The sequence below is a fragment of the Melospiza melodia genome, chromosome 24, assembly GCF_035770615.1.
Source record: "Melospiza melodia melodia isolate bMelMel2 chromosome 24, bMelMel2.pri, whole genome shotgun sequence".
Lineage (NCBI taxonomy): Eukaryota > Metazoa > Chordata > Aves > Passeriformes > Passerellidae > Melospiza > Melospiza melodia.
The window spans coordinates 1,161,881-1,185,514 of record NC_086217.1 but is presented as its reverse complement, the minus strand read 5'-3'; the positions used below and the strand labels follow the sequence as shown (position 1 = coordinate 1,185,514).

The following is a 23,634-nucleotide window of genomic DNA, read 5'->3' as shown; positions in this document are numbered from 1 at the left end:
TGTGAGATAACTCTAATCTGTCTCCACTTCCCTCAAAAAGGACAAAAAGACTGGTTTTGTTTAAAAGCAGAGCAGGGAGAGGGAAGTTCTGTGAAACCCATGATTTAAGGGGGAAAAATCCCCTGAACTCAGCAGGAAATATGACTGAGCTAACTGACAAACTGGGACTAAAGCCCCTTTATCAGCAGATCGCAGCACCAACTGCCTTCACCAAACGGTGTGCTTTATTGCTGCTCCATGTCAGCTCTTCATACACCCCGTCGGAGTGTTTAACTGGAATGTTTCCCTGCAGGAGTGCCTCACTTGCACCGGTGTAATCCTCTTCCCTCTCTTCAGGCACCTGGAGGGCCCCAGTGTGAGTCCCCAGCCCTGCCCCAGGAGCAGCAGCTCAGCTCTGCTCACTCTGGGAAATCAGAAACTGCTCCAGAGCTGCGCCACTCGCAGGCTTGAAACGAGCCAAGATCACTGTCACAGTGTGTGAGAGTTTGTTGCAAAGCTGTAGAAACATTTTTCTCAATAAATTAAACAGACAACAGCCTGAAAGGGAGGAAAGAGGAAGAATTTTAGGCATCCAGAGAGATTTCAGTGCTTACAACTCATTCTTGGTAAAAAATAAATTCTCTGGACTGCCTCTGCCTTTTACTCTTTTGCAACCAGAAAGACCAGCAACTTCTCCTCCCTCCAGAATTTATAGCCTAGAGTTAACATTATGTGTACTAACCTCCTACTATGTAAAGATTTGATAGATCCACTTACAGACTCATTGCAAGACAAAGTTCTGCTCTTGAAGAGTGCTAGTCAAACACATCCTTGCACCAGAGACATGAATTCTTGAACTCAGCTTTACTTTAGTAGCACCAATCCTGCCCTCATGAGAAGCTGAAACCAGCGTCTGGACTGGGTAAGCACCTGCAAGCACAGAATGTCCTTGTCCAGAGAAAAGCCAGCAAAGTAAGAGAGTCAGGGTCTGGAGTTATTGGCTTAATTGTGGAGACAAAAAAGACAAAAACCCTACAGATCTTGCAAGATGTTTGCTTGCTCAGAGTAGGCCTGTGCAAAGGAAGCAAAGGAAGCCTGTCTTGGAAGAGGCTTAAAAGCAGATGAAGAAATAATAAGGGTGGGATATCCAAAACACATCCATGGCACCCAGGTGACAGGAAGGTCTCCTGCAGCAGAGGATGTGGGACTAAGACAGTCCACATGAACACAGAGACTCTGATCTCCGGGGTTTGGCTTCAACTCCATCAGGAGAATAACTGGGCTGTCCCCACAAGTCCCAGCCAAAGCCTACACCTCGCTGCCAGCTTTCTTGCCCCACAGCAGCCACTCAGACATGTCCAAGAGGCACCAATGCCCACTGCTCACACCACAGCTTCTTCCCTCTCACCCCTTCCCTGCCACCAAGGCTCAGGCACAAATCCCCGGTGCGGCAGGAGCACCAGCCAGTACTGGTGGTACATTCAACCATCGAGTCCACAGCCCCAAACAGCTCCCACACCCACCAATTTGCTCTCTTAATTGTAGCAACAGCACTAATCCTCTCAAAGACTTAAACCACTCGGAGCACTGCTCCTTACAGGTCTTCAAGATATTCTCCTAGGTCTTGGGAAAATAATTTCTTGCAGTTAAGGGAGCAATATAATCAGGTTAAGCCCCAGAGATGTGAGGATCTGGGATTTGGGGGAGGCAGAAGTGGCTACTGAGACACACAGAGCTGGCACTGCAGAAAGAGTACAGCCTATTGGCATTCTGCTGCTATCCCAGGAGCACCAGGTGTTTCAGGAATTAGATGCCCAAACCAAGTGGCGCCAGAACTCATCCAAGGGTCGAACCACCAACCGCTGCACATGGACCAGAACATCCTCCTGGCTCATTCCGCCTGTGACACCAGAGCACCCTGAGGCTCCTGCCCCTGGCTAGGACACGTGCAGGTATTCCCAATCCAGGCGGCCCCCAGGAGGTTATCCCACCAGCCTCATCCCTGCAGCACCTCCTGTTCCAGGCCCTGTTCCAGGGACTCCTTTTGCTGCATGCTGGAGGTGGGGAGCCCAGCGAGCATGGTACACCTCGATGTGGACCCAGAGAGCACATCTGGTGCAGGGGAGATGGTCACACCTCCTACCCCCTAGTCATCTGTACAGCAGCAACACACTGCCACACTGCTTCTGTAGCCCTGCTGCAATAGGGAACTTTGCCAGTTTCCCAGAAAAGGAGCTGGCTCAACAGAAACAGCTTCTGGTTTGGGCCATTCTAGGGTGCAGGTCCATGCCAGTTACATGGATATAGATTTGTATGGCACACACTCATAAATCAACTTTCTGGTTAAGTAACCCTGTAGTGACCATGGCAGCAGCCTCTCTCCAGCCACCAAAAGGCAGCTGAATGTGAGTGGCCAACCCTGGTCCACCCCTGCTGACACTGAGAAACACCTGACAAATTTCTACCCAGGAGAGCACTACAAGGAGCTGAACTTCCCAGGCTTTGCCTCTCCTCTGGGGCACTGCCAAGCCACCACATTTCACCTGCTCCAACTCTGCTAGAAAGAGGGAAAAAAACCTCATCCCACACAGCAAAGAGCCAACTCCAAAAGGAAATACAAGTCAACAGCCACTCCAGCAAGATACAGGTAAGACCATGTTCCCCTAATGCAATGTTCATAAATCACAGCCCTGCTGAGAGGTCTTTTGTATTTTCCCCAACACAGAAACAAATGCCTTAATCTGTGTGCCTGCACGGGCAGGTAATGAGTTACACTGATAATGTTGCCTTTTGTAAAACACCTGCACGAGTGGCCCAGAATTTGCACAGGGAGGACTTTGTTTGCCACATTGACACGCATCTCTCCTAATTAAGCCCAGCCTTCCTGCTCTGGGTCTTTACAGACATGATTAGAGAAAAAAGCCTCCTGATAGACTCTGGAGACCTGAGTGATACCCCAGCTCTCACCCTTGGGATCATAACTCATGCTGGGGAAGTATCCCCCGTGATTTGTCTAACCTTGCAGTAAGACAAGCCAAAGTCAGGCTTGAAACACTGTGCTGAGTTAGAATCCCAAAAAGGGACTGGGGGCAGCTCTGCTCCTGCTCCTCTTCCTCACCATGGACATAACAAAGCAGGGAGGGGGAGCAGGGACACTTTGTTCACCCAGCAGCACTCTTCTCTGTGCACTGACATGCTCTGGAACAACTTCCATATCACATCTGAACCAGAGACCACTAGCCCTTCCACAGCATGTAGGAAGGGATCTCACAGGGTGGCCAGGGCCAGACCAGGCTTGAAACAAATCTTGAGACACATTTGCATCTACAGTTTTATGAAAAAGCCATGCAAAATCTCCAGGAATTCACTTTCTGCACCAAAAGGGATCCAACAGGCATCCAGCACCACCTGAATAGCAAAGACCTTCAAAACAACAGCACAGAAAACAGTCAGCTTTTCATTTTCATTATGAAGAAAGAAAGTTATGGTTTTTCCTGCCCTTTCTGATCATCTACATATGTTCACAGGCCAAGTAATGCCAACGAGGTTCTGTTAGCCCTCAGCTGCACGACTCCACCTGCCTCTTCAGCAACACCCAAACCAGCCTTGGAACTGTGCAGCACTGAGGCTTCTCCTCAGCTGTGGGACAGGGAAGGGGGTGCCCCTCTGACCATCAGAGCACCTTTCCCATGGCCAGTAACAGCAGGGAAGAACAAATCCATCAGAGGAAAACCAGGAGGGTGCTCAACCAACCAAGCACGTCCTGTACTCACCAGCTGCTCACTACCCTTAGCATCTCATTGAGTGGGTCAAGAATTTAAAATTGGTTTAGACTTTATTCTCAGCTGAAACACCTAATTAACTTCTGGAAGTCTCATGCTTCCTTCGCAGAAGGAAGGGGTGGCACCAACCCCAACCATCACTAATCTGGGCACTGGCCAGGTCAGTGTGACCCTCATTGGGATGAGCTGTTTGCCACCCACTGGAACAAAAGGCCTGGCAAATTAATACACCGGTGATCCTCTCAGTACTGATCCCTAAATGCATTTTAGCACAAATGGGATTGTCACCTCAACTCATTTGTTAATGGATTTGTGATTCGCTCTCATAAAGGAGTAGTGCTGAAAATCAAGGATCTCTCTGTGGCAAACAGACCAGGGCAGTGAGACATCTGTCCAAAATAAGATTTATTCCACCAACATCTCTAGTCAGGCCAGGATGAACCTCCTGACTCTCCCCTCCCTTTGACATCTTACATCAAGAATCCAAGAGAGAAAATACAATTAATTTCCAGGACTAAAACCCAGCATGCCCATTGAGGCAATCAGGCTGCAGGTTTGTGGTGCCACCAGATCCCTGCGTCCCCAATGACACTGCAGGACTCGGGGTAAAACAGAAGGAACCAAACCAGCCTTGCGAAGGAGAGAAATTCCCAGTGAAGGAGGGAGACAGGTGCCAATTAGGGAAACATGAAGGAGCAGGTCTGTCTGCAGACTGCCTTTCTGCCCAGTCATTACCTGGGATCTTGGCGTGGTCATAAACAGTCAATGACACCCAGCCAAGAGCTCTTTAAAGAGCAGGCTCAGCTGGTGGAGATGCTCTGCTGCAAGTACAACAGATGCAAAGCACTGCTTCTCATTAAAAAAGCATTCACATAATTAGAGACTTCACATGGCCATACCAATGATTTGGTCTAGTCCAGAGCACTCAGGCACTATTCAAGAGGGCCTGCTTGCCATTTCTGATGGCTTGGGTTGTCCTTGTGTGTAACCCTGCCATCTCCTCACACCTCATGCACTGCCATTGGCAGGTCCATGGCCATGGTGACAACCAGGAAGGACTTCACGAGTAAAACTACACGTGCCAAAGCCCTTGAGCAACCTCCAGCATCCCACTCTGCTTTCATTCAGAGCCAATTTCCTTCCAGAGCCAGCCATGGGGCTGAATTATCCACAGGTCCTTCAAGTCCTTGTACATAAAGAGCGCCGTGGACCAGTCTGCCAAGGCCTTAGAGCACAACCCAAGTGAAATGACTTTTCCCTGAACACTGAGGACTCTGAATGACAGCTATTATTATTCAGATGAAACCAAGTGTCAGATTAACAAATCAATGGGCATAAGAGATATAAAATGGGTGACTATTGAAGCTTTTCAAATACCCAAACATATGGATGAAGCAAATGTGAATTGTAATTGACTCACCCACACCTTTGATCTCTACACCCTTGGGTTCTTAAAGAGACAGCACAACCCCCTCTGACCCGGCTGAACTGCTCTGGGATTCCATTGTGAGCCTCACAAAGTCCTTTCTCTCTGCCTCCATCTCCAGGATGTAGATGCAGCCTGGTGCTTGAAAAGTGAGAGAAGTGAGCTCTGCCTTGGACAGCCGGGGAGCTGGAGATGAACTACACTACCAAAACACAGCCTCTCACGTGGAGCCCACCACCCCGAGCATCTCCTCCACCAGTCCTCACCCTGGTGGTGGCCCTCAGTCACCTAGACGTGCATCAGGAAATGTCCTAGGAAGCAGCAGAAGAGGGTCCAGAGCAAACATGGGCAGCAACAATGCTCATTGCCCCACTCCTGGAGCCAGACGTGGCGTCTCATTGGTGTTCAAGGATTTCCCTGTGCAAAACCAAGGGCCAGACTTTGCTGATGGGTTCAGGGCATGTACATGCCCCTGCTGTAAAACCTGGGCTGGTCTGGAAGAGCTGGAAGCTGCTCTGCCCTTCTCCAACTACCTTAACAGCACATAATCACTAATGTTTGATTAAGAAATCTGATTTTTAATTTTCACTAAGATGTTTCTGCAGATACATTGAAAATAACAAAGAGCTTAAACAAATGTTATCCCTAAATTTTTACATTTGGAGTTTGGAGAGAGCTTCAACCAGTTTTATATCAATATGTGAGAAAATTAATAAAAGAGCATTACCAATTTTGATACCATACAAGCCTCAGCTCCCCAGGAGTCACAAGACAAGCAATTGTTTGGGTTTAGCTTCAAGCCTCATTACAAACTTAAGTTTTCATAGCTCTTCCAGGAAACCTAGCCCGTCTTATTCTTCCCCTCCATTCTGCAAATGCCACACAAATATACCTTCAGGGAGGTTTTGAACCCCACACTGTAGCTTCCCCATGTTCCCCATGTTGGGAACAAGCTGTCGAGTTTAGCTCTTGCTATACTGAGTCCCAAAGCAAGAGGAGCTTTGGAATGCCTGTTCCTGAAGGCAAATGCCAGCAGCTACTCCCAGCTCGGGGCTCTTCCCCATCAGGCACCGCCACTGAGTGAAGGGATTCACTCTGGGAAGGCAGAGATTGGCGTGTGCCCTGTGCCCCGGCACCAGCAGTGGGCTTGATGGGGGAGCTGGGTGGGGCAGAGCAGGCATTGCTCTGCCCCCATTTCTGGGCTCTGACCCAGCTGTGCAGCTGCTTAACCCAACTGGTGAGCGCTGCTGGAACAGCCGAGCCTGCGACAACTGCAGGGCTCACCCGCAGAGGAGCCCCGCAAGAGGAAGACTGTGGGGAGGAAGGCGGAGAAGAGGAAACCCACGGGCTCTTAAGCTACTTTAGGACCACATGATCTTTCTGTTTATATATAGCCCAATTAATTATTACACTGCATTGAGCAGTTTGACCTTGGAATCGTCTCCAGGGGGAGGCAGCAGGGGCAGTGCAGCCGGGGCAGCTGGCCAAGGCTCCGGGGTGTGCTGGTGGCTCCTCTGCAATTACCAGGGCACACAGCAGCTCCCGGCCCCTCTGGGCTTGCAGCAAACCCAGGCTGAAACCCTAACCAGCTATTCCACTTCTGCTTTGGCAAGGCTGATATCTCCTCTCAAGGGTTCCTTCCCTGCTCAACACCCTGTATTAGCTATTCCCTCTGCTTTTCCAAATGCCATGCAGACAGCCCAAGGCTCATTAGTTACCAGACCAGCTCAAGAGGAAAATTAAAAGGGGAGGAAAAAAAGGTGTTACAAGCTTTGTGTTAAGTTGCAGCAAGTCAGTGCACTGCAGGGAAAGGGAAAATGGGCTTTGCTAAGCATGCCCTCAACAAGGGGCAATGCCCAGGCTGCCTGGCTTTTTGTAGCTCACTTTGGTTGGTCCAGTCATAATAAAGTCAGAGCAGGAGCCCAGGGATGCTCAGAGCCACCCAGACATCTACCACTGCCCTACTGGTCACAGGTGAGACCTTCATGAGCTTTCTCCATTCCAACCCACTTGTGGAAGATGGAACCCCCTAGCACTTGGGACACTGGCTCTGATCCAGCACAATTCACTGAATGTGGCACCAGAGGTGTGTGCAGGGGTTCAGAGCAGAGACACAGCACCTCAGTGTCAGGCAGCACCTTTGTTCCCACACACAGAGACACGGGGCACAGCGCAGTCACGGGGTCCCTCTGCAATTCATGTTTAGCAACTGCATTCATGGCCCTGTGTACAAACAGCTGAGGACCGTGTACAGCCACTCCGGGACCGAAGGGCTGGGACACACCTCCTGTTTACTCCAACACCTCCTGATTCCCTTCCAAGCCTAATACATCTTCAGAAAAACAAATGGAAGGCATGCCAAAGCTGCAGGCCTTGCCAGTTTTTTTTTTTTTTTTAATATTTCATAGCTCAGTGAAGAAGCAAAGCACTTTATTAGGAAGACGCTGGGGTTTCATCCTCCCCCTAGTGACAGGAGGATCCATGCTCTGAGCCTGCTCAGCCTCTGGACCCCATTCCAAATCAAAAATACTACTGGAGCATAACCTCAGCACAATTGTCCTTTCACTAAATGAGCACTTTTCCAAGGATTTTCTACACCTCCCTGTGCCATTCACCCACACTTGAAGTTTAAGTTTTCAAGTTTCAAGACTTTCAAGCTTTAACGCAAGTTTGCATTTGATAATCAAAAGAGGCTGAAACCTTGGGGCTTTAATATAAAGCTTGTCAAGATGCTTTATTGAGGTTCATAATTGTAACAGATTTTGGTTTCTGTGGGGTCATTTTCTGCACAGAGACATGGATACACCCGAAGGTTTTGGTCTTGGAGCCCATCCCTAGGCAGAGTTCTGGACTGCATTGGACAGAGTCATGTTTGGGAACGTGGTTCAGTCTCTGTCATCACATGCTGCTGAAGACTCGTCTCCTCATCAGAGTCAACTTCCCACATGAAAAAGTGTATTTTTACAGGGAATTAGTGTAGCAGAATACAGTCATACTCAGTGCTGTTGGACCATGTTTGTGGCAATGCAGGATTTGGCCTTGTGTTCACTTTTAGGAAAAATCTGTCAAATGCACACATCCATAATATTGTACATTGGCATATAAAATGAAAGCCTGTGCACAATAATTCTCCCTCTCTTGTGGAAGAGCTGTCTGCTGCATTGACAGGAATGCAAAGTCTGTGTCAGTTCCAAGGAAAGGTTACAACTGCTCACTTTTATTGCAAACCAGCCACTTTGGTGTATTCGTAGAACTCCCTTGTACCAGCAGAGAAGACTGGCCAAATTACAGCTCTGACCTATGGAATTTTATCAGCACAACACTCACAATAAGACCAGGACAAGGGAGGATGACACCCACCAGCATAGGGATAGCAAAGACAGGCTCCCTGTGTGACACCTTACAAGCCACATTGAGGGCAGGGCAGAGCCAGCTGCTCTGCGTCCCAGACAGGCTGCAAATTAAACTCTGGGTCAGACCGGCTGCCAAACAGAGCCATGACTCCCTTGGTGCCAGGGCTAGGTCACACCATCCCTCTAGAGAGATGTTCTTCCTCCCTCCCTCCCTTTTCTGTATGGAGAGAAGAAAACAAAACTGCTGCAGAAGCAGGCTGGTTCCAGGGCGTTTCCAAGGAGGTTAACGCAGATGTAAAGCATTGAGCAGAACCTGGAATTATTTTTCTCTAAATAAAGTTTCTCTAGCCACCACGTGGCAGGACACTGCCATGCTCACATATCTTGACAGAAAGATTTTAAAAATGGAATTATTCATTTACCAGAAATCAGTGTGAGATCTGCCAGCAGCACCTGCACACCTATTTTTCTCTAACATTCCCACCAATATCACCTAAAGTCCCAAACGCCAAAGTTTCTGGTCTTGTCCGAATGATTCCTGAGGCCACAGGACCAGGAAGAAAGGTTAGGCAGCCAAGCAAGCCAGCTCCCAAAAGTCCCTCCTCATCTCTGGACCTTCCCAGTACAGGGGCACCACATGCTAAATCATCATCACTGAGTTAATTTTCTCCTCCTTCATGGCTATTCCTAGGAGCAAAACCACCACAGGGGATACTCAAAGCCAGCATGGCATCAGGAGAGATTGTTCCCACTGGATCACTGTTATGAATGGACTCAGGTACACCGCACATCCCAGCCAAGCAGACCCTGCTCTCCCTAGGTGGAGACAGAGGGACTGTGCTCTTCCATTTCTTCCCCTCATCTGACCCATGGCACAATGGGATGCCCTTTCCCACTTGTCTCTGCACTCCTTCTCACCACCTTCAGACTGGGAGCAACTCCTTGAAGGCAAAGTTACACCACCACAAATGCCTGTCCTGAATTCACCCCTCATTTCCTCTGAGCCTGCTGATAATCAATATGTTTTGTCACAGGACCCCTTGTTTCCATTAAGAAATCTAAGATAAGGTCCATTGCCTTCTGGCTGCTGCTGGGCTGAGTACCTTTAAAAAGTACATGGTATTTCTGGAAAGCTAATTAAGCATACAGCAAGCTGCTGAAAGACCTGGAATTGCAATGGTTAGGGCAAGCCCCAGTACAGTCATCATCAGCAAGTCAGGACCCAGCACAGCACTTAGTCATTTCCCACAAACCAAGGAAGAAGCCTCTCCAGCCTGTCCTCATGCACCACATGGTGACAACAGGTAGTAGCTGATAGCCCCTGACCCATTAATTACACCACTGAGACAACATGCCCCACTATTTGTTGTTCTTTGAACCCATGTTACCCATCCCACATGGCCCTGGCCCATTCATTATCACCTGAACCCATCGGTCACCCATGGCCACACCACCAGGAGACGTGAATCCTGTGCTGAATGGTCACTAAATTAGACTTCTTCCTAATTAAATAGCCCCTAACCCAAGCTCAAGTGAACAGAGCAGCAGCAAGAAAGGCCTGAATTCAGAACATTCTTATCATTAGCAGATTGGAAATCTGGCTCCAAAGAACAGTAGTTCGGGTAGAGTTTCTATAGCCGCTGCATGCAGGCCTTGCTGGATGCTTTTAAAACCAAAGACTTGCCTGGAAGTGCCTTGAGCTATCCAACGCTCGGGGTGTGTTACAGACACCTGCCATGGCCCAGTTGAAAAGAAAAAAGTAATAAATCCCAAACTCCGAGCTGAGCCCGTGGGTTTTCATTCCCATCATTTTCATGCCAAGGAGCACAATGCTCCCGGCAGGCCACGGGTCCTGCGCTAACACGATTAGCCAGGCAGATCCACCATCCGCATCCGTCACCCCCAATGCTTGGTCAACTTTGAAAAGTTCAGCAGCTCAACAGGTGAGGCCATGAAACCCGATCACAACAGACAATGTCATCCCCCCAGCGTCGTGCTGGGAAGAACTTGTCACGTGCGTCATATCGGGCAACATGCATGAAACAGAGCAGTGCACTGAAACCCCAGCAACACGAATAATCTTTGCCATCTGTTTGAACAACTCAACCCTCCTCAGATCTAAAGGAATGATCCCATGCAAACACAAGGGCCTTGCTGACTGACTATAGCAGTCCAGCCCTTCTTTTGGGGGCCATTTTCCTCCCAGCGTTACGCGGCAGCTCAGGACACGTCGTGGGGAGCCGCTGCAGTGGCCAAGGGGGCACTGAACTCCATGCACATTCCGAGGGGCCACTAAAAGTCCCTGCTTGCTTAAGCACAACACAATGCAAGGTAAATAGTTGAGTTTTAATTTTTTTTTCACATCAAGAAAATGAAATCTCAATACCAAAATTGTTTGGCAAAACCTTCCCAGAGAACACAACTGTCCTTTAGGAGATGCTTGTTCTGACCCAGCACAACTCACAGGAATGCAGTGGAGGAACCAGTCTTTGCTCAGATGCAGTCATTTGCACCCAGGTGGGACTATCAGGACTGTTCCCAAACTTCCTGGGGCCAATAAACCGTGTGACACTCAGTGGAAACCAACCACGGTTCTGTCTGTGCTGCTGGGTCCATGCATCACTGGGAAGGCAATTAAGCAGCAGGTATTAAACCTTCATTAAAGCAGAGATTATAGACCATGGCCAAACACAGGGGCAAAATCCTGCCTTGCTCAAGATTTGGTTCATCAGGGCTTTCACCCCAAACTTTTAACCTTATTCTTTGCTCACAGCCTGGCCAATTGCAAGCACCAGCTTGTACCCCCACACATTCCTTGGGGGAAAAAAAAAAGCAGGCTCATGGGAAAAAATATAAATAAGGAAGTTTCTCACAATTCAGGAATTGCTTTCAAGCAGCACCTTGCACCCTAAAGTCCAAACAATTTCAGAGTCTAAGAAATGCATATTTGAAACAGTTTATCACACACCACAAGACCACAGGGCCTGATCCTGCTGATCCAAATCGCCCAGTAGCAGCAAGGACAATGAATTAAGGCAACCTAGGAGTAATGGGAAGAGAAAGCACCAGCATTTTAAGAATTTTCCATAACGGAAAAGAAGAAAAAAGGACAAGAGGTGTCCCTGGTGCCCCGCTAGAAGCAGAGGAGCGCAGCCTCGTCCTGCTATCGCAGTTACAGCCGGCACAGCCGTGGCAGAGGTTCCTAGCAGAGAGCTACAGACTTGAAATATAAATCAGTGATGCTGAGTAGGGCTGACAACACCCAGCCCAAGGCAGGAGGGACTGGGCATTACAGCCCACAGGGCTGAAAATAATAACAAAAAAAGAAAAAAACCAAAACATGTAACACTAACGACAATCATTTTTTCTTACAATAATTAGAGGACAACAGGCTTTCAAGTCCATAGGACACTTCAAAATGCATCATTGTTGAATCAAATGAAGAAAATCATAAAAGAAATTCAACAACTGATTTTCTAGGCTTGGAAAAAACACTTCCACCAAGCTCTACTGTAAACCCCAAAGAAAGCAACGACATCCCTGAGGCTGCTCAGCCAGACACATGCACGCAGGCTGTGGAGCTGAACTCCCTACTGCCACAAAGAGGGAACTTCTCTACTATCCAAAAATTCAAGGCACTTCATAAAATTAGTTTGAAATAGTGGCTGGATCCCATTTCTCCCCTTCTCCCCTGTCACAATACATATTTTCACTAGAAGCAGTTAACACGCTGTATTCATTATGGGGGGGGGGGGGGGGGAGGAAACCTTGCAATGTGCATACAGAAGTTATTTCCACCAATTTTTAGTTATCTCACTATTGAAAAAAGCCATTTAATTTGTCCTGTTTCTCCCCTGCTTTTCAGGAAAGATACTCAGCACCACTTGATGGTGTTCTGCATTCCAGACTATGGAAACAAACCAACAGATTTCATTTCACTTGACAGAAAATGGAGCAAGGAAAAAGTTTGTGTTTTCTCTTTCTAAAGTTATTTTCAATAGATGAAAACTTCAGGCAGAAACAAGTAGTTAAACAGGATTAATCACAATCACCTCCAAAATTAAGAATTCATCAAGCCAAACAAGTAAATCTCATGCCCCTTCGTCTCGAAAATCTGAAAAATATTTTGGATGGCAGGAACAACTTAAACAAACAAAAATTCCTAACAAACATAAACAGATTTAGTCAATTAGCTAAAATATACTTCAAATGAGGCATGGGTCAAAAATTCTATCTTCATCTTTTCAAAGTCAGGCAATTGGATTTGCACTACACTCTGAGTGCTGAGGACACAGTAACTCCCCCAGTTCCAAAGTTGAGTAGATTTGAGCAAAAGCATCTGAAAAATAAAGACAAGGCTTGCCCAGCTCACTGCACCATGCTGACACCACACACCTTCTACAGCATCTTTAATCCAACTGTATTGAAACACTAACAAGAAGATACAAGCACATCTCCTTATTGATACTAAGATAATAAATAAAAGCCTCATTAGGTCTGGGAGAAATAAATGTGTTCTTGAGGAGCGCTGGGAAGCCAAGATTCACTGAAGTCAGCAAGAGCTTGGAGTTACTACTCTATAGGATCTGACTTCTAATGACTAAATTTATAGGAACAAACTTCTGTATCTAATTCTAATTAAGTTAGAAATAATGCACAATATAAAACAACTTGTCTGCTGGTTTTCATCCTCTCCCAAGTATTTTGCATTAATTAGCTCCCCCCCAGTTGACCCAGGCCCCAGTACCACAGACAGCCAGACACACTCCCATCTTCGGGGTAAATCACACACAACTGATTTCAAGACTTCCAGCATCTCTTGCTGCTTGAGAGCATCACCATTCAGACCTCAACATTTGTCAGATCTCAGCTAAAACAGCCCTTTTGCAAAGATACTAATGAAAAACCACAGTATATTTGCAGGGATAGGGCCCACGCTGCTTAAAATTCAGCAGCTGATAAGGTGAAGCTTTAAGAAGTTAAACACAATACCTGTTCTCCAAATTTAAAAATAATGTATGTCCTTTAAATATTGGCTTTCACCCACTACATCTGGGATAACAGATGAACTCAATCATAAAGATTATTCTCTCCTTCTCCCCTTCCACCTCCTACTTGTAAAAGATTAATCAACCATTTTATGGTCTAATTTAGGTGCCTAATTAAAAACAGAGTTCAACACATACAACACCATTTTGCTGATAAATCCTGACAGGTTTTCTGCTCTGTTATATGCAAGTTCTCCTTCAAAATGGGAGATTTTTAAACTCAGCTGAATTTACAAAGGTTTCATTTGGGCTCCTGTGGGACGACACGCTACAGCCTCCACCGAGATGACAGAATTTCCTAAAACGAAACGGCTTTCAAATGCTTCCTCCTCATCAGATCTTATCCTTCACTCATTTCACTAACTGCTGGGAGACGGCAACATTAAAAAAAAAAAGAGACATAAACGTAAGCGGACTTGTCGGGTGGGAGTTTCAAGACTACAAAGAGGTTACAATTCGGAACTTCACAGCTCCCATTTAGCTTCAAAGTTTCCATCTCGGCTTCTTTAGCATTCCTGTAAACACTCAGTAGAAAGACGTATTCAAAACACCCCAATAAAGAAACTTCAGTCGGAAAAGGGTGAGAAAGGCACCGAAACGGGGTCGCCCCTCGTTCGGTGTCCGCGCTTCTGCTCCGCAGCCACCGCCGCCCTCTCCGCCGAGCCCACCCGCACACAGACACCCCGGCCCGGGCTGCTCCTCGCAAAACCACTTACAATTACATCCATCCTTACAGGCTGCAAGCCACAGATTTATAATTCTCTCCCAGTGCAAAGGGTTCATCCCGTTCCCGACGCGCCCGGTACCCGCTGCACCCCACGCCGCTCCCGCAGCGCAGCGCCGGGCTGGCGATCGCGACCTCGGGCGATCCATCAGCTCCACAGATGATTACGGGGAAGGAGAAAGTGAACGGAGACTGAATGCAGGCAGCGAGTGAGGAAGCTTTACCTGGAACGTGGAGCTGCCGCCTGCCAGTCCCAGGCAGTGCTCCCGGAACGGGTCAAACCCCCTCCAAACGTGCAAAAAAATTCCCAAATGACTAAATCCTCCCCACCTCGCCTCCCCGACACAAAAAATGGAAAAAGAGAAAACGGGTCAAGCCCCACCGCAATGGGTACAAAAAAAAAAAAAACCCCAAAAAACCAAAAAAACCCGAACCCAAAAGGGTCAGAAACCCCGCAAACACGCGGTGGCTGAGCGCACCGCCCGCCAGCCCGCGCAGACCCGGGAGACACACCAGTCATCCCTCAGCAACACCCTGAGCTGGAAGAAAAGTACGCTCCAGCAAAAGACCGGGAAGTACAGCGGAATAAGAGTGTTTAAAAATATTAAATTAATATGTAACCTTTATAAAAAAATTAAATAGGGTTTGGCTCGCGGAAAACCTGCAGACGCTCCGCCGCCGCCCGGGCTAACGGGGACCGCAAGTTGCGCTCTGGGTTTATTATATTTGTAGGGGTTGATTTTCGGGGGAAAGCATTCGGCGGAGCATTTACTCTTCGCCTCGGGCGCGCTCCAACCTGCTCCGGAGCCCGGGGCGGCCGCATCCCCGCACCGGGGCGGCGAGCGCAGGACGGCGGGGACCCCGCTCAGCCCCGGCCCGGCCCGTACCTGTACCAGGCGAGTCCCCGCTCGTAGTTGCGGTCGAAGAAGTGCGGCTCGGCACCGACGGCGCGCACGTCGGGGTGCACCCGCAGGAACTCCAGCAGCGCCCGCGTCCCGCCCTTCTTCACGCCGATGATGATGGCCTGCGGCAGCCGCTTGGTACCGGAGCCGTTGAAGAAGCTGGAGATGGGGCTGCCGGCGTCGGGCGCTGCCCGCTGCTCCTCCAGGCTGCTCTCCTCGCCCGGCTCTCCCGGCAGCAGCGGGGGCAGCGGCGGGGCGGCGCGGGGAGGCGCGGGTGACCCGCGGGTCGTCAGCCCGGCGCAGGAGCCGGCGCACGAGTAGAACATGTAGAGCCAGAGGAAGAGCATGATGAAGAGCAGCAGCAGCCTCCGCCTCAGCGGCGGCAACGCGACGGGGGCATCGAGGCAGCGGTTCAAGCGCTGCCCCATGTGCCCGCGGGCGCAGCGGGATGCATGGCTGGAGCCCGCCCGGCTCGGCTCGGCTCTGCCCGGCGCCTCATGGGCACCCCCGGAGGCTCAGCACGGCCCCATCGCCGCCGCCCGGCCCGCTCCGCTCCGCGCCCGCCGCCGGGAGCGCAGGCAGAGCGGGGGGGCGGGGCGCGGGCCCGGGGGACGGGCGGCGCCCTCGGCCAATCACAGCCGCGGCTTCTCGCATAATGAGGAGGGGCGGGGCGAGAGGAGCGGAGGACGCGTTGATTGGCTGGCGGCAGGAGGGGCCGCGCCGTCGGGGCCCCGGGCCCGTGGGGCACCCCCGGGCGGCTCCGGGGGCTCCGAGCGCCGCACGCTCGATCCCAGGCTGGGATTGCCCGTCCTGTCCCCCACGGCTGCAGGGAGCAGCCAGGCACTGGGGGCAGCATGGTGTGGGGGGCAGCATGGTGTGGGGGGCATCATGGTGTGGGGGGCATCTCAGTCATTTTCTTCTCCTCCTTGTCCCCAGATACGTGGGTAGCAAGGTTTCCAGGGAGAGTTTATTGTGGTCTTTCAGTATCTAAGTGGGGATTATAAAAAAGGTGGGGACAGGCCTTTCTTTTAGCACAGTCAGGGGATAATGGTTTTAAACTGACAGAGGGTAGGGTTAGATTAGATATTAGGGAGAATTTTTTTACAGCGAGGGTGATAGAACACTGTTGCCCAGAAAAGCTGTGGATGGCCCATCCTTGCAAGTATTCAAGGTCAGGGTGGACAGGGCTTGGAGTAACCTGGTCTAGGGTGCTGAACTATATCACCTTTAATGGTCCTTTCCAACCCAAGCTATGTTGTGATACTATGATTTGCCTTTTTTGTTGATGAGTTGGCTTTTCAAACTGCTGCACCATCTGTTGTGCTGTATTTTCTGAAATCCTGGCCCTTAAAAATTCCTGGTGAGATTTGCCACAGTCCACATTATGGGAGTAACACACAGAAACCAAACTCAACACAATAGGTCCTGCAAGGCAGACTCAGAGAATCTGTCTGAGAAGATCCTTGCCACAATACCATTAGCTGTGGGACCCTCCTTTCCAGGACCTGATTGCTCCAGCATTGTCCAGGGATGGGGATTTTGCACATTCCATGGAAGTGCTTTAGCCAGTATTCTCCCAGCAATCAGGTAACTTACAGCTTCAACGCATTTGGGCAACTTTTCTCTTCTGCTTTTTTTTGGTTTTTTTTTTTTTTTTTTTTTTTTTTTTTAATTAAAAGATGCATAAATATAACCCATAGAGGTGCAGCTTGCAGTGAGTGTTCTTGGAACAGGGTTGCTGGAGCAGCAGGCAGTGGCCATCCCAGCTGGGGGAGACAGGCCATCCATGGGGTGGCTGTGGGTACCATCACTGGGACTCAGAACAGCTCAGCCACTGGCAAGGCAAGTGCCCAGGGCTTTATGCAACCTCTCTGCACCCAAGTCCAAGTGCCACATAATGCCTTAGAGCCCTCAGCTGTGGCTTTGTAACCCCACCACTGAACAGGGACATCCCAGGAACAACCTCGGGGGACCCCAGGGACATCACTGCCTCTCACAGTGTCCCGCTGTGCTGTCCTGGGCATGCTCCCACCAGGCCCATGGGCAGCACTGCTCTACAGATGTAAGAGGAGATCTTGTTTCTCTTAACCTGAAACCATTTCCTTTCCCCCACTGCCCTCCCTCCCCTTACTCCCTAATTTGTCCCTGGGGTTTTAATATCTATTTCTCCAAGTGCCATAAGCCAAATTTACTGCTCACATAACTGCACTGACTTCAATGGAGAAGAGCGTTTAGGGTGCTCCAAGGAGGCATAAGTAGGAGTGATGTGATGGAATTGAGTAAAGGAAAATATAGTCTGACTGTCAAGAAGAGTTTCCTACCAGTGAAATCTATAGACTGCGGAAGTGTCCCATGGGAACGGGCAGAAACCAAGTTGCTGAAGTCATTTTAAATCGGCACAAGAGAATAGGAAATCAGCCCGGTAACTGGCCAGAAGGAAGGAGAGATGACATCATGCTACTCCTCCGTCTCTAATTTCTGTGGCTGCATTGCTTTGTCCATGAAATTATTTTAACGCAACTGGATTTCGCCTTCTTTTGGGTGATGTGATGGCCCTTGCTGCTTTGGAGAAGTTTCAGTTCCTCTGCCCTGGATTAAATTCTGCCCCGGATTAAAGCAATACCCACTGCAGCCCCCATTAGTCTTTCACTTATTCTGCTGCTTGCAAACCCCTTCTGGGGTCTTCTCAGGCTTCTTCCCTGACTGACCCGAGCCTCTGGCTCCAGTCCTGTACTTACTGAACTGTACAGAGTGGAGCAGCCATTGGGAATAGTGTGAGGGCTCATCCAGGCCATGAGAGGCTGTGGAAGGTACCAGATATGGAGCCCTAACTCCATGCTACTGCCAAGCATGAGAGACCCCACAGATGGAAATTCTCCTGCCTTCAGGGATTCTTCAGGTAAATTCCTTGTAGCTAATTTGCTGGAAAACCATCAAGGAATGATTTTCATCACTACTTATTTCCATCTCTATAGATTTTCATCATTCTGTATTTTCATTACAAAGGAATGATTCTCATCAAGGCACAGAGGGAAATGTTGCTTTTCCTGGTGACCTCTGGCTCTGGTAGCCCCTGCCTGCCTAACTTGGGCTCTGTGGATAAAACCAGGGCTGCAGATGCAGTGGCTGTGCCCTGCTACCACCCAGTGGCTCTGGCAACCTCTTGTCCATGGAACTTCCTAATGTATTTATGAATGACTTAACATTTGCTCAGTGTCTCAGCAAAGCTCTAGTGCGAGCAACCTCCTACCTCACACAGTTCCCAGATAATTACAGATTAGAACCGACTAATTTTTATTTTTGTAAAGCTGTCAGAGATCTGTGTTTGTTATTATTGTCTCCTGGGTTGCCAGTTGCATAAATACATATGTAAAACCCCCTTTGATCTCTAAATATAATGACACAGATTTATCAAATGTTTGCCTTTGTCTGTCTCTTTGAAAAGGCTGATTTATGGAGTGAAGTCCCTACCTCCCTTCCTCTCTTGAAATATGAAGTGTTTGTGATCAGCCAAGGTAATATTTAATATCCTGCCAAGAATCCTTTGCACTTCCTAACAAATGAACTACAACCTAACCAAATGGTTCACATCTGTTTAGCCTCTTCTTTTTAACTAAACAAATTAGCATTAGAATACCTGGGAGGAACACAAGGTCCCTTTCTAGATGACAGAACACAGACAATTATTAGCAAGGGAGTAACTGTACTGAAAGGAGCAGGCATGGACCTAGCAGATGTTTTCACATCTCCTGTAGTGTCCATGAATGACCTGCACCACAGTGGACACACGGCCACAGCCTTTTGAAGTGGGTGAAGAATCCGTTCACAGTCGCCTTCTGAATGAAATTAAAGGCAGCAGCCCCAGTGAGTTAAGTGTTGCATTTAAACCACTTCCAGCAAAGGTTTTGCTAGGGGGGGTGGTTTCCCCCATAAATGTCTAAAATAAAGAGCATCACCCCACTACTCCCCACCCACAGACTCAGGATACTCAGGAGACAACAGCTCTGGTTTTATTTCTGTTTTCACTAGTGCTTTCTCATCCCAAGAGCATCAAACCACCCAAACTCATCACCCTTCCTCTCTGGGAAATAAGCTGTGATGGGTTGTTTGGGGTTTAGGAGAACACAAGACACAAACAAACATCTGCAAAGTACAGTTGGGATTATTATAGCCTCCTACAGTCTGCACATGGGCAATTAAAAGTTCACGCCCCTCCAACCACACAGTGCCTTTCAAGCACCCTTATTCCCACTGGGGTCCCAAACACCTTTTAATCAGAGGTTCAGGAGAGGCTTTGGGGAGGAGAGGGGACAGGATGGGGTGAGACAGGCTCTGCACTGAGCACACAGTTAATTGCATTCATCGCTGGAGGAGGCAGCCAAAGGAAACACACGTGTTATTAGGGCTAACCCTTAGCTTTTATTGTAAATGTTTTGGAAAAGAAAACACTCTAAAGCTTCACAGAGATACTGCCATTAATATATCATCCAAATAACAAGTGATTAAAACCAACAACAGCTTCTATGAAAATGCGGCTTTGCAGCAGTGGACCGCATGGGATGCAGCCGGGAAAATCATTATGAACAGACCAGCGGGATGCAATTATAAATAAAAACAGCTCTGCAAAGGCTAAAAAAGCAGCAATAATCAGTCTGGTCTGTGGTTTAGTGAGGGCTACAGACATTACCGAAGGTGCTATTTATTACAGACCCAGGGACACTGCTGGATGAAGGGATGCAACTTCGGGAGAAGTCAACAGAGGGAGTGGAGTGCCCGCCACCGCGGCCAGCGAGACTCGGCCGCACATCCCGGCAGCCGCGCGGAGCAATCTGTCCCTCTGTCCGTCTGTCCCTCTGCCCGTCTGTCCCTCTGCCCGTCTGTCCCTCTGTCCGTCTGTCCCTCTGCCCGTCTGTCCCTCTGTCCGTCTGTCCCTCTGCCCGTCTGTCCCTCTGTCCGTCTGTCCTCCCCACTGGGAGAAGGGCACACGAGCGGCGGGCGGCTCTGGACCGTGCCCGGAGCTCTGAGCTCTGCAGTCCGACGGCGGCTCTGGCATTGTCACGGCTGCACGGCTCAGCTCTGCAGGTGCCTCGTTCAGCTGCACGGGTTCCGGAGGCTCCTCGCCTCCCAGACACGCACGGAGCGATGGCAGCGATGCTGCCCCGGTGACTGCCGGGGCCCAGCAGCAGTGACACCGCGGGGGCAGCCCCCTCCCACCCCAACAGAAGCGTTCGGCAGCCCTGGAGGCACGGCCTGGCCCGGCCAGGGGCCATGGGGACCCACAGGGTGGGGGCCGAGCTCTGAGCAGCGTAGGGAAGGGATGGCATGGGAACATCGCCCTGCAGATGCTTTCACTTCCCAATCCTCATTTTTGAAGTGAGGAGGGTTAATCAGCCTCACTCCCAACATATTGACAGTCCTGCCAGTCCTTGCCCCCGCTGAAAGCCAAGTGCAACGCAACAACCAGGCCAGAGCAATCAGACGAGGGAGAAGAGACCCAAATAACATTCCTCTCTGTTGGTGGGTGAGTGTGTGGCCCCAGCCATCCTGCTTACCCCTGGCATGCCTGAATTTCCCTTCAGTGCTGCTGGGTCTGGTTCAGTGCAGGGATGGCTTTGGCAACTTTGCAGCAGGAATATCCATCCAAACCTTGGAATTCAGCTGATAAACTAAAAGGCTGTTCCTTTCCCCAGTCTGGATGCTGTCCAGCAGCTTCCCTGGAAGCACTGTGGAAATGCCTTAATTACTTTATTTGCATTTCTGTTTCCATTTTAATTTGATACAGTGTCTCCTCTTCATAACAACAACAACAACAAAAAAAATCCGAAACATCTCCCAGCCTTTCTCAGCAGCAAAAATCTTGATCTTTCTCCTTGGTTAAAAACCTAAACGATGGATCTCTGGGCCAGACACTTCTTTGCAAATGAGCTTTGAGTGCCATGCCAATCCTGCACCTGAAGAAGTTCAGGGCTGGAGCCTGTCCTGCCATGCTGGGAGATGCCCTGGCAGCAAGGTCTGGTCTCTGTGCACCTTTCTCGCAGTCACCCCAGTTAGGGACAGTTTGGTCAGTGTGGGAGATCAGATCCCTGCTGTTCCAATCACCCAGGACAATTCCTCAAAGTCTGCATTTCTCTTGAAGAACAGAGAGCCTGTCTCTGACTACAACTAGTTTTGAGGGGCACAGACAATGTGTGTTACAGCACACATTCCATGAAAAAAATGTATGGAAAAGAATCTGTAATTACAATAGAAAGTGTTAAAAAGGGGAACAGGGGGCAGAAAGGACCATGGGATGCATCTGGGACAGCAAAACCAGGGGAAGAACCTCAACCGCCAAATAGCCCCAGTCCTGAGGTCTCCCCACACTTTGGAGACACATGGAAACCTCTCTTTGGGTACCCCCCTCACTCGGTGGGCAAGGCTGAGTCAGGTGTCCTACAAAAATGAGAATACAGGCATGAATTTAGAGCTGTTCCAGCACTAGTGGTGAGGGTCAGGCACCCTCCCTTCTAGCACCTTTTTCTGAGTCCTTGTGCTCTCCCAAAGCACATGCACCATGGCAGCAGCTCCTCACCAGCTCCCCAGTACAATCCATGCCCACCACATGCAAAGCATCTCTTAGGAAGGGTCAGCAATGCTCAAACAAGCATTTGGGAGCCACAGCCTTTCAGGCACCGGGAAAAACACCCAACACCTTCCCAGAATGGTTTAATGTGCCAACCTGAGCCCGCTGCCAAATCGTCAGTTCTCGCTCCAAGACCTGGGGGTGCCAGAACTGGTTAGGAACAGTAGGAAAACATCTCCACATTGTGGGAAAACAGCTTGTTTTGCCAACTCTGTTCTGTGAAACAGATGAACTGTACTTTTCTGAAATACTGGAAAGTAGCCTGAAGTGCTGACCCAGGCTGGAAAATCTTCAGCACAAACAGGTAAAGTCTGGAAGCAGAAAAAACAGAGGTGATGGATGATGGTGTCAGACTCTTCAGTAGAGCCCAGTGACAGAACAAGGAGCAGTGGCCATAAACTAAAACACAAGAAGTTTCACTTCAATATGAGAAAGAACTTACTTCCACTGAGGGTGGCAGAGCACTGGAACTCCCAGGGAAGGTGTGGAGTCTCCTTATCTGGAGACATTCCAATCCCACCTGGTCACATTTCTGGGTCACCTGCTCTGGGTGGCCCTGTCTTGGCAGGGCATTGGATGAAATGATCTCCAGAGGTCCCTTCCAGCTATTCTGGGATTCTGTGAACAGAAGGGTTCAGAAGGCAGCTCTGAAGCTCACTAGACCTCCTATTGGAGCCATAGAATCCTGTAGAACTTTTATTTCAGAGGGGACTAAAAAACATCGACGGAACCATCCAGAAGGGTACACAGTCTGAGGGATCTCAGGGAGGAGGGTGATCACTGATGACACCTCTGAACTCCCAACACTGTTGTGGCCTTTGACTCCAAATTAACCCCATGTTAACCCTCCCTAACCCCATGTTAACCCTCCCAAACTCTGTTTGGGAGGTGACGAGCATTAGAAGCAGACTCTGACTTATCTTGGGCGAGGCCAAGAACTGGACATGTTCCCCTGGGGGACAAGCCCTGCCCTGCAGCACTGACCTTGCTGTGATGGGAAGAAGGAATTGCAGCACCAAGAGGCAAATAATTGACTCAAGGTCCCACGGACAGCACAAGTGGCATCCTGCATCCCATAAGCCCTCACTGGGAGTGGCTCTTTGCCTGGTTAAGAAATTCCATGACTCAAAATGCCATTGGGGATAGCCTGCAAAGGACCTTATAGAATTACCACCTCCAGCAGAGCTGTTTGCAGGGAAACAGTGCTGATATCTCTGTTTTAATAGCAAAGTGTTCTATAGATACCCTGAATTTCTTAGGAAGATGGAATATCTAATCAACTCTGGAGAGCAACCAGGACAACATGCCTTCTGTCTGTAATGATGATTTCTAACAGTATCACTGCTTCCATTCCTACTCTTCTGGGACTGTCAGAACTGAAAAGGACATGTGTTTTGTGTAAGCCTTGAAATGCCATGGCCTGGCTGAGCGGGAAATGCTGCTGGAGCCAGGAGAGTGTGAATGTGTGACTCTGCTGGGGCAGATTATATCAGAGATTGATACAGGAAGTGAGAAAAAAAAGCCCAGTGGGGAAAATGAGAAGGAAAAGTGCTGTGAGCACAGGGATTGTGTTTCTTCACTCATGCTGGAACAAAGAGCAGAGCGTTTTGTTCCAGCAACTGCCGGCTGTGCTGGGATGCCTCCCTGGCAGGGGTACCAGGATACCTGCTCTGCTGGGGTACCACACACGGCTCACACAAAGCCTGGGGCTCCTCGTGAACCTGAGAGCACAGGGCAACTCCCAGCCACGCAGCTCAGCTCCCCAAACCACCCTGCCAGGCCAGTGCTGTGCTCTGTG

At 49.3% G+C, this 23,634-nt stretch overlaps 1 protein-coding gene across 1 annotated transcript in view; it reads right to left on the bottom strand.

The window, feature by feature from the left end:
* The window catches only part of LOC134428793 (heparan sulfate glucosamine 3-O-sulfotransferase 3B1-like), a 29,920-nt gene extending 14,278 nt beyond the window's left edge, over nucleotides 1–15,642 (bottom strand). Inside the window, exon 1 of the mRNA XM_063175777.1 lies at nucleotides 15,200–15,642. Coding sequence (XP_063031847.1) covers nucleotides 15,200–15,642 — 443 coding nt within the window. The remainder of the gene's footprint in view (nucleotides 1–15,199) is intronic.
* Nucleotides 15,643–23,634: the final 7,992 nt, after the last annotated feature.